This window comes from Oncorhynchus kisutch, unplaced genomic scaffold (genome assembly GCF_002021735.2).
Source record: "Oncorhynchus kisutch isolate 150728-3 unplaced genomic scaffold, Okis_V2 scaffold1126, whole genome shotgun sequence".
Taxonomy (NCBI): Eukaryota; Metazoa; Chordata; class Actinopteri; order Salmoniformes; family Salmonidae; genus Oncorhynchus; species Oncorhynchus kisutch.
Genome location: NW_022263071.1, coordinates 75,231 through 86,341, shown reverse-complemented (window position 1 = coordinate 86,341; position 11,111 = coordinate 75,231). Strand labels below are relative to the sequence as shown.

The window sequence follows — 11,111 nt, the reverse complement described above, 5'->3', positions numbered from 1 at the left end:
TCTGATTGAGAACCAATCTAGGCAACCTAGACTTACCTAGACACCTAACATCTCAACACAACCCCATAATCTATAAACCACCCCAGACAAGACGAACACACATAATCCCCCATGTCACACCCTGGCCTGACCAAAATAATAAAGAAAGCAGATAACTGAGGCCAGGGCGTGACATTACCCCCTCGTCTGCCCCCACCCCCCCCCCCTCCGCCCCAAATGTGCGGACTCCATGCGACCCTAAACCCATAGATAGGGTCTGGTGGCGTCTGTCCCCACTGGGGCGGGGACTTGACGCCACTCTTACCAGAAGTCTTAGTCCACTTTCTTAGCGTCATTTGAGTGGCGACCCTCGCCGCCGACCTTGGCCTAGTAACCCTAACAAAGGGCCCACCTGGACTGAGGGGTGCCTCATTACTGAGGAAGCTCAGGACCGAGGGGTAGCTCAGGCCGAGCTACCCCTCGCACTGAGCTACTTTTAATTTTTTTATTTTGGGAATATTTTCTTAACCCTTATTTTTCTTATCTACGTTGTTGGTTATAGGCTTGTCAGTAAGCATTTCACGTTAAGATCTACACCTGTTGTATTCAGCGCATGTGACATAATATTGATTGTAACTAAATATGAAGTATGTCAGTTTCAATGTTACGGTCTTTGATTCAATTATATTTCTGAAACTCAGGCTGTGTGTGTTTATCTGCATCATTCCTTGATCATTCCTTGTGGTCCTGTAGCTCAGTTGGTGGAGTATAGTGCTTGTAAAACCAGGGTAGTGGGTTTGATTCCTGGGACCACCCATATGTAAAGTGTTTGTACACATGACTGCAAATCCCTTTGGATAAAAGTGTCTGCTAAATGGCAGATATATCCACTGATTATACCAACATTTGGAACACCTTCCTAATATGGAGTTGGACCCTCCCCTTTCTCCTCAGAATAGCCTCAATTCGTCGGGGCATGGACTCTACAAGGTGTCGAAAGCATTCCACAGGGATGCTGGCCCATGTTGACTCCAATGCTTCCCACAATTGTGTCAAGTTGGCTGGGTGTCCTTTGGGTGCAGTGGGGTCTCCTCAGAGGAGGAAGGGGAGGACCATCGTCCTCAGTTATTTTCAGAAAATAAAAATGGTAAAATATTTTAAAGTTGTCCTTTTTAGATAAAACTATACTAAATATAATCACGCCACCAAATAATTATTAAAACATACTATTTTGCATCCTCCTCTGGGTATATTGACCACAATACAAAACCTAGGAGGATTATGGTTCTCAAGGCTTCCATAGACTTACACAGTTACACAGTTGACAACAATGTAAGCTGTGTGTAGCAGTTATGAAATGGTTTGGCTTGGAAAGGTTTTTTCTCCTGGTCACATACAGCTGATGTGTTGTGCATTGAAGTACAGAAACAAAGGGAGAAGGTGATAAGAGGAGAGCACATAGATGCAAGAGGGAATACAACGTGTCTGTAATGAAAGTGAACTGTGTTTATGCATGATCAGGGGTGTATTCATTCCGCCGATTCTGTTGACAAACGTTTAAATGGAACAAAACGGGGATAAACATACCTGAATTTGTCCAGTGATATCTCTATTTCAGCTAGATGCAGGCGAGAGTGTGCAAGGCAGTATTGAATGTGTCACTGTCTGTCCATGTGGCACTGTCTGTCACCGCAAAACTTTATCTCGACCTGTGTGAACCTACATCCTAAACTTTCATTCATAGGCTAGGTTGCTACCTCATGATGGGTATAGGGACAATTAGAGTATCATGTAGTAGCCTAAACCTATTGCTGTTCCATTGAACAGGGTGAGTGAAATATGAATGACAGTCGTCCATATGCTGTAATAGAATTAAGGCCATGCTCATGAAAAAACAAGTTGTCCTGCCTCATCTTAAACGGCACAAACCACCACTGTTTGGGTGGTGGACCACTCTTGGTACACATGGGAAACTGTTGAGCTGAAATACCCAGCAGCGTTGCAGTTCTTGACACAAACCGGTGCGCCTGGCACCTACTACCATACCCCGTGCAAAGTAACTTAAATATTTTGTCTTCCCCATTAACTCTCTAAATGGCACACATGCACAATCCATGTCTCATGTCTCAAGGCTTAAAAATCGTTATTTAACCTGTCTCCCCCCTTCATCTACACGGATTGAAGTGGATTTAACTAGTGACATCAGTAAGGGATCATAGCTTTAGCCTGGATTCACCTAGTCTTTCTAAGTCATGGAAGGAGCAGCTGTTCTTAATGTTTTGTCTACCCAGTGTATAGCACTACAGATAACCAAGTGCTATTTGCATGTGATGCATTTGTTCTGTTGTTTACAGGATGATTTGTATCTTATAGAGCGTGGCTTTAAGGGAATAGTATGGTCACATGTAGATTAAAAAAGAATGTGAAAAATTAACAGAGAAAATGTATATCAACACACTACCTATTCATATAAGTATTTATTAATCATCTACATATTCATATTGAGCTTCTGCTTCTGTGTACAGGAACGTATTATTTGGAAGAGAAAATGTATCAGCTTATTATTAAATCATTAATTATTAAATAATTATGACGTTCTTTCCAATACAAAAGTGTAGTAACTATTGTTTCCAAACTGCGTTACCCACTCCAGTCAGCAGATGGCGATGAGCGTCTTTCAGTTGACTCTTCTTGCGTGACGTATAATGGACTGGACGGGACGCTTCTTCAGGAACAACAAGGCGTCAACTCTTTCAACCACGTCGGTAGCTTGCTAGCCAACATAAAACTGAAAGATTGACGTTTTAGACCATGTTAATGTACATTAGCTAATCTCAGTGTTTTAAACGATTTTCGGTTGACGTATCAACTGGTTCAATTTGCAAACGTGTTAAAGATTGATACTGAGCCTAGCACTAGGCTAGTCGCTAATGCTAGCTAGCTAGATAACATCCCTGACCATGAGCTCACTAAACTACTCCTCCCTTGCTAATAAAGAGGGGGTCTGCTGTTTGGAGAAAGAATACTTCAGAATGAAAAAGGAGGAAGATGAGGCTGTTATAGTGAAAGAAGAGAAAGAACCGTTTAGAGAGGAAGAGGATGCTATCTCAAAGGTGAAGAAGGAAGACGTTTTGGCAGTGAAAGAGGAAGAGACAGAATATCAGATTAACACCAGTGAGTACTGTCTTTAACAGGGACACAAACTATGCCGTTGTTGAACTAATGTGTGGTTTTAAAGGGGCATTCTACTGAAGTTCTACACTTGAATATGTTGTTCAGTACTGTAGGAATTGTTAAAGGGTCGATCTGCCATTGGTTCATATATTTGAGGGACTTTTCAATTAAATGTATTGAATTCTCCATGTGGTCTACATTAAAGTTCCCCTCATCTAGTATAACAGGCTTTTAAAATTCAATATTGAAGCATAATCTCTACTTAAAATATCAAAGGGACATATTCATGCCTCTTGTAAGACCCTATGATTTTATTAGACGGTTATAAGTTTACTACTCATTTTGATGTTCTCATTAACACAGGAGAGAGACATGACTATGGTGGATCCTCTGGGGAGCTTCAACAACATCCTGATGCTGACGTGGCAGAGAAGAGTCTCTCCAGATCAGAACACCAGATGGTACAGCTTGGTCTGGACAAGCAAACAGCTTTCTCTTGCTTGGGGGCTGGGTTTCTGTAAAGCAGTTTATGACAACAGTGAATTCAGCATCCATAATGATATGCGTCTGTGTCCTCTCTTTATGGTTACCAGGACAACACTAGCCCTTCCTCCCTCCCGGAGACCCTGTATCGTGCCTCTCCCGGTAGCACCTTACTGCTGGGTATGAAGAGGTTGTCTGTGCTGCTGGTGGACTGCAGGAAAACAACGGGGCTGAGTGGAACTGTGAGAGGAGGAGAAGAGAAGAAAGGATCAGATTTGACACATCAAAGTAAGTGCTGTAATTTAGCAGAGTTCTGTTAGTTGACAGGAAGATAGACTGGTGTATATGGATGTTATGAATATGGAGGAAAACTGTGATCAGGCTGCCCACTCAAGCAAAAGCTTCAAACTGTAACCAGTGCCGGCAACCTTGTTCAGGTTATCAATCAACCTACCAGGGTAGTGACAAACAGTAGAGGAATGAAATCATCAACATGGTTTGATCATATCTTTACTAATGCTGCAGATATGGGTTTTAAAGCAGTATCCAGATCCATCAGATGTAGTGATCACAATATAGTAGCCATGTCTAGGAAAACCACAGTTCCAAAGGCTGGGCCTAATATTGTGTATAAGAGGTCATACATTTTTTTGTAGTGATTCCTATGTTGATGATGTAAATAATATTTGTTGGTCCGTGGTGTGTAATGATGAGCAACCAGACACTGCCCGTGACACATTTGAAACTGCTTATCCCAGTTACTAATAAGCATGCACCCATTAAGAAAATGACTGTAAAAACTGTTAAATCCACGTGAATTGATGAGGAATTGAAAAAATGGTATGATGAAGAGGGAGGCAAAAGAGATTGGATATAGGTCTGGCTGAAGAACTGATTGGCAAACCTATTGCAAATTGAGAAATCATTTGACTAAACTGAATAAAAAGAAGAAAGTACACAATGAAACAAAGATAAAATACATGAAGAATGATTGTAAAAATCTTTGGAGCATCTTCAATTAAATGAAATTTTGCGCAAATAAAATCTATTTGACCAGATACAATGCTATTTTACAGTAAACAAATATAGACTTTTAGCTTATAGGGAAGTTCATACAGCAAGCACAGCACTTGCAAATGACTGATTGGCTGAGAGAGATTCATGAAAAAATATTGTTGGGGCTGTTTTGTTAGACTTCAGTGCAGCTTTTGGCATTATCGATCATAGCCTGCTGCTGACAAAACGTAAGGCTTTACACCCCCTGCTATATTGTGGATAAAGAGTTTTTCTTTTCAAATGTAACCTTTATTTAACTAGGCAAGTCAGTTAAGAACAAATTATTTTTTTCAATGACGGCCTTGTTCAGGGGCAGAATGAGTTTTTTACCTTGTCAACTCGGGGATTCGATCCAGCAATCTTTCGGTTACTGGCCTACCGCTCTAACCACTAGGCTACCTGCCGCCCCAGAGCTACAAAATCAAGTTTGAATCAGGAATTCCCCAGGGCAGCTGTTTGGCACCTACTTTTTTCAATCTTTACCAACAGCATGCCGATGACGTTTGAGTAAAGCCAGTGAGTCTATGTATGCGGATGACTCAACACTGTACACGTCAGCTACTACAGCAACTGAAATGACTGCAACACTTAACATAGAGCTGCAGTTAGTTTCAGAATGGGTGTCAAGGAATAAGTTAGTCCTAAATATTTCTGATTACCTTAAAACCTCTTGGTGTTAGGGGGCAGTATTTTCATTTTTGGGAAAGAAAACGTCCCCGTTTTAAATGGGATATTTTGCAGAAGAAGATGCTAGAATATGCATATAATTGACAGCTTTGGATAGAAAACAATCTAACGTTTCCAAAACTGTAAAGATATTGTCTGTGAGTATAACAGAACTGATGTTGCAGGCGAAAGCCTGAGAAAAATCCAATCCAGAAGTGCCCCAGGTTTTGAAAGCGCTGCGTTCCAATGACTCCCTATATGGCTTTGAATGTACCATCAACGAGCTTACGCTTTCTACATATTCCCCAAGGTGTCTACAGCATTGTGACGTAGTTTTACGCATTTCTGTTGAAGAATAGCCGTATGGGGGCACATTGCGTAAGTGGTCACATGGTGGCTCCGAGAGAGATTCTCGCGTAAAGTGCAGAGGTAGCCATTACTCCAATCGGTCCTAGAGAAAAAGGAATTGTCCCGACGGATATATTATCAAATAGATATTAGAAAAACACCTTGAGGATTGATTCTAAATAACGTTTGCCATGTTTTTGTCGATATTATGGAGCTAATTTGGAATATTTTTCAGAGTTGTGACCGCAATTTCCGGGCGATTTCTCAGCCAAACGTGAAGAACAAACAGAGCTATTTCGCCTACAATTTTGGGAAAAAATGAACTTTGGCTGTCTACCTGGGAGTCTTGTGAGTGAAAACATTTGAAGTTCATCAAAGGTAAACGATTTAATTTGATTGCTTTTCTGATTTCCGTGACAAGTTTGCCTGCTGCTAGCAAGGCATAATGCTATGCTAGGCTATGATAAACTTACACAGATGCTTGTCTAGCGTTGGCTGTAAAGCATATTTTGAAAATCTGAGATGACAGGGTGATTAACAAAAGGCTAAGCTGTGTTCCAATAGATTTCACTTGTGATTTTCATGAATAGGAAGATTTTCTAGGAAGATTTATGTCCGTTGCGTTATGCTAATTAGTGTCAGATGATGATAACTGTCCCGTTCACGGGCTGGGTGTCACTACAGGTTAAGTTACATGGCCTACTATGCTAATTCTGTAGTGGTATTGTTAGAGGGGGCTAAAGAAATATTTTGTTGGTGCGCCAGGCAGGTATTAACCCTAGTTATTAAAGTTAATTATTACCTATTATAACATTATTATTTTTTTAATATTATTAAAACCGAAAGGATGAGAGTAGAATAGATAGAGTAGCGCTTCCAGACACATTCTAAACATGATGGAGTATTGAAGGAGGACTGTAGCACCTAATGATGAAACATTATAGAGTCTTAAAGGACTGTAGCATCTAATGATGAAACATTATGGAGTCTTAAATGAGGACTGTAGCATCTAATTATGAAACATTATGGAGTCTTAAAGGAGCCTTGTAGCATCTAATGATGAAACATTATGGAGTCTTAAAGGAGGACTGTAGCATCTAATGATGAAACATTATGGAGTCTTAAAGGAGGACTGTAGCATCTAATGATGAAACATTATGGAGTCTTAGAGGACTGTAGCATCTAATGATGAAACATTATGGAGTCTTAGAGGACTGTAGCATCTAATGATGAAACATTATGGAGTCTTAAGCTTAAATTTGTGGTATTGCACTTGTGAATGCATGAAAGTTAAATATTTCTCATAAAAAATATATATTTTGCACTCTGCAATATCACCGGATGTTGTCGAAATGTTCCGCAATCAGTTGTGTTGTGACAAGGTAAAAGTCCATATTATGTCAAGAACAGCTCAAATTAGCAAAGAGAAACAACAGTCCATCATTACTTTAAGGACCACCACAATAATGGAAGATCCAGAGTTACTTCTGATGCATAAGTTCATTAGAGTTACCAGCCTTAGAAATTGCAGCCCAAATAAATGCTTCACAAAGTTCAAGTAACAGACACATCTCAACATCATCGGTTCAGAGGAGACTGCGTGAATCAGGCCTTCATGGTCCAATTGCTGCAAGGAAACCACTACTAAAGGACACCAATAAGAAGAAGTGACTTGCTTGGGCCAAGAAACACGAGCAATGGACATTAGACCGGTGGATATCTGTCCTTGGGTCTGATGAGTCCAAATTTGAGATTTTTGGATCAGAGCTTCATGTCTTTGGAAACGAGGAGTAGATGAACAGATTATCTCCGCATGTGTGGTTCCCACCGTGAAGCATGGAGGAGGAGATGTGATGATGTGCGGGTGCTTTGCTGTTGACAATGTCATGAATAAATAAATCAAAGTCACACTTAACCAGCATGGCTTCCACACCATTCTACAAATATATATGCCATCCCATCTGGTTTGGGCTTAGTCCCACTGTCATTGGTTTTTCAACAGGACAATGACCCAACACACCTCCAGGCTGTGTAAGAGCTATTTGATCAAGTAGGAGAGTGATGCATCAGATGACCTGACCTACACAATCCCCCACGGTTTTTTATTTTATCATTTTTTTTTTTTTGTCCACATTTCCAGAGATGGAAGTAATTTTTACTGTACTTTTTGGTACCTTTGAATCTAATGTATTGTATCAAGATGGTTTGGGATGAGTTGGATCGCAGATGTGAAGGGAAAGCGGCCTACTAGTTCTCAGCATATGTGGGAACGCCTACAAGACTGTTGGAAAAGGATTCCAGGTGAAGCTGTTTGAGAGAAAGCAAGGGTGGCAACTTTTGAAGAATAAAATATATATTTTGATTTAACACTTTATTATTCTACAATGTAGAAAATAGTAAAAATAAAGAAAAACCCTTGAATGAGGAGGGGAGTCCAACCTTTTGACTGGTACTGTACATTAAATTCCCTGACAACAGCTCCAGTGGACATTCCTGCAGTCAGCATGCCAATTGCCCGCTCCCTCAGAGACCTGTGGCATTGTTGTTTGAACAAACTGCACATTTTCGGGTTGCCTTTTATTATCCCCAGCACAAGATGCACCTGTGTAATAACCAAGCTGTTCAATCAGCTTCTTGATATGCCACACTGTCAGGTGGATGGATTATCTTGGCAAAGAATAAATGTTGACTAACAGGGATGTAAAAAATTCTGCAATCTTTTTTTTGTTGTTGTTGCGTTTATATATTTTTTTTTTGTTGTTACTATCAGTTTTAGGAACATTTACCCAAAATATGACATCAGCGATAATCAAAATGTTGAAAATCTGTGAATGTCTAAATAAGAAATTGGTCCATTTAAACAGCAATGTGTCAAACCCTTTCAACAACGGGGAGATGTTACTGATGTGCTTTGTATCTTCAACGTAAAAACAAGTTTTGGACTTCCACACAAAATTACTTCTTTAGTTATTTGATGTTTAAGGAAGTGTGTAGGTCACATTCTGTATCATACAGCTATGAATGTTATATATTTAGAACCACCTGTTCAATTGGAATCCAGCGACGCCTGTGTCTTCAGTGTCCTAGAACTGTCTAGGTTTTTGTGTTCTGACTTGTAAAACAGGATGAATAAGTAATGTAAACATAGCAGTAATTACCAGGAAGCTCTACATTTGTTTTAAAATCACACTAAGATTGTTAAAACTGGCATCAGGTTATTAAGAGATCGGATTTAGGATTTACCCTCATAGCAAGGTTGTTTTATCATGTGGTTTCATTTGGGTCTCTATTTAAAAATAACACTATCTTTGGCAGGAGAAAGACCAGACTCAGAGGAACCAGAGCCAGGGAAGTCCAAACAAGCAAGACGACACCAGTGCTCCCAGTGTGAAAAGAGTTTTAAACAGAAAGCACAACTGAAACAACATGAGAGGATACACACAGGGGAGAAGCCTTACCACTGCTCCCAGTGTGGAAAGGGTTTCAACCAGTCAGGGGTGCTGAAACGGCACGAGAGAATACACACAGGAGAGAAGCCTTACCACTGCTCCCAGTGTGGAAAGTGTTTCAACCGGAAAGCATTCCTGAACCAACACGAGAGAATACACACAGGAGAGAAGCCTTACCACTGCTTCCAATGTGGAAGGTGTTTCAACCAGTCGGGGGCGCTGAAACAACATGAGAGAATACACACAGGAGAGAAGCCTTACCACTGCTCCCAATGTGGAAAGTGTTTCAACCATTCGGGGATGCTGAAACAACATGAGAGAATACACACAGGAGAGAAGCCTTACCACTGCTCCCAATGTGGAAAGTGTTTCAACCATTCGGGGATGCTGAAAGACCATGAGAGAATACACACAGGAGAGAAGCCTTACCACTGCTCCCAATGTGGAAAGTTTTTCAACCAGAGTGGACACCTGAAACAACATGAGAAAATACACACTGGAGAGAAGCCTTACCACTGCTCCCAATGTGGAAAGTGTTTCAACCATTCGGGGGACCTGAAACTACATGAGAGAATACACACAGGAGAGAAGCCTTACCACTGCTCCCAATGTGGAAGGTGTTTCAACCAGTCGGGGGCGCTGAAACAACATGAGAGAATACACACAGGAGAGAAGCCTTACCACTGCTCCCAATGTGGAAAGTGTTTCAACCATTCGGGGATGCTGAAAGGACATGAGAGAATACACACAGGAGAGAAGCCGTACCACTGCTCCCAGTGTGGAAAGTTTTTCAACCAGAGAGGAACCCTGAAACAACATGAGAGAATACACACAGGAGAGAAGCCGTACCACTGCTCCCAATGTGGAAAGTGTTTCAACCAGAGAGGAAACCTGAAACAACATGAGAGAATACACACAGGAGAGAAGCCTTACCACTCCTCCCAGGGTGCAAACCATTTGCCCATTTAGGAAGCCTGAAAGAACACATTATACTGCACACAGAGGGGAAGGCTTCTCTTAGCGTGTATGTTGATATTTCACATCACATTGACTTAAAATTCATCAGAGAACATACACAGTGCTCCCGTTGTCTAATATTGTTGACTGACAATGTGTTTACCTGTCATTACCATATGAATTAAATGGTACAGGGTATACTCAAACATATATTTGTTTGTTTTTATTAGAAAACATGAATTGACTATGGAGTCTGTCAGTTTGAATATAAAGGAGATCAGGTTCCTTGTTTTAAACTGTCCTTTTTTTAAACTCTGTGTGTGTTTATCTGGGTGTGCCATTCCTCCAGCACTACAGATAATCAAGTGATATTTGGATGTGATGCATTAGTTCCATTGTTGACATTTGCATTGTTGGCCCACTGATGATTTAATGAAATGAAAATGTTCAGACTCTGTAATGGAAAATGTTAATTGTTTGTGTGTCCACATAACTGAGTATGTGACTAACCTTGTGAAACTGTCCTATTATAAGCTCCTGTTCTTGGGAGTATCATCCTGTGTTGCAAACCAATTTGCACCTGTGTCCTTGTATGAATAAAGTCCCGCCCAGGAACAGGAAACTATAAAGATATGTGCTCATCACTCAATGCTTCAGGAATTCAGACTGTCTACACTGTGCTGTGTAACTCTGTTATTCTCTCTGAGCTCAGAAATAAAGAATATTGGTTTGACTTGGACTCCAGCAGATCCTTATTTTATAATATCCACCACAACTCTCCCAAGGATTGCTATTTATCATTGTCTCACAGAAGAGTTCCTCGTTCCACTTTCCTGGGGGAATTTACAAGCCTCCCACTGATTGAATAAACATTGTTTCCACAGGTAACATTTTGTGTTTCACCCAACCAGCAACCTAAATCCAATGACTGGTAACATTTTGTGTTTCACCCAACCAGCAACCTAAATCCAATGACTGGTAACATTTAGTGTTTCACCC

The 11,111-nt window shown here is 40.6% G+C and overlaps 1 protein-coding gene across 1 annotated transcript; it reads left to right on the top strand.

Annotated features, from left to right (window-relative positions):
- The first annotated feature begins 2,635 nt into the window (after window positions 1-2,635).
- On the top strand, window positions 2,636-10,845 carry LOC116364956 (zinc finger protein 135-like). The gene is made up of 4 exons (XM_031817715.1): window positions 2,636-3,153; window positions 3,517-3,614; window positions 3,747-3,924; window positions 9,022-10,845. The coding sequence occupies exons 1-4, from the start codon at window positions 2,940-2,942 to the stop codon at window positions 10,122-10,124; spliced, it is 1,593 nt and encodes a 530-aa protein (XP_031673575.1). The 5' UTR covers window positions 2,636-2,939; the 3' UTR covers window positions 10,125-10,845.
- The last annotated feature ends 266 nt before the right edge of the window (window positions 10,846-11,111 follow it).

What these genes read in the sequence shown, in the direction of transcription:
- LOC116364956 (XM_031817715.1), top strand. Translation starts at nt 2,940, where the DNA reads ATGAGCTCACTAAACTACTCCTCCCTTGCTAATAAAGAGGGGGTCTGC. An exon ending in AGAATATCAGATTAACACCA is followed by an intron (nt 3,154 to 3,516) that starts GTGAGTACTGTC and finishes TCATTAACACAG; the next exon opens with GAGAGAGACATGACTATGGT. An exon ending in CCAGATCAGAACACCAGATG is followed by an intron (nt 3,615 to 3,746) that starts GTACAGCTTGGT and finishes TATGGTTACCAG; the next exon opens with GACAACACTAGCCCTTCCTC.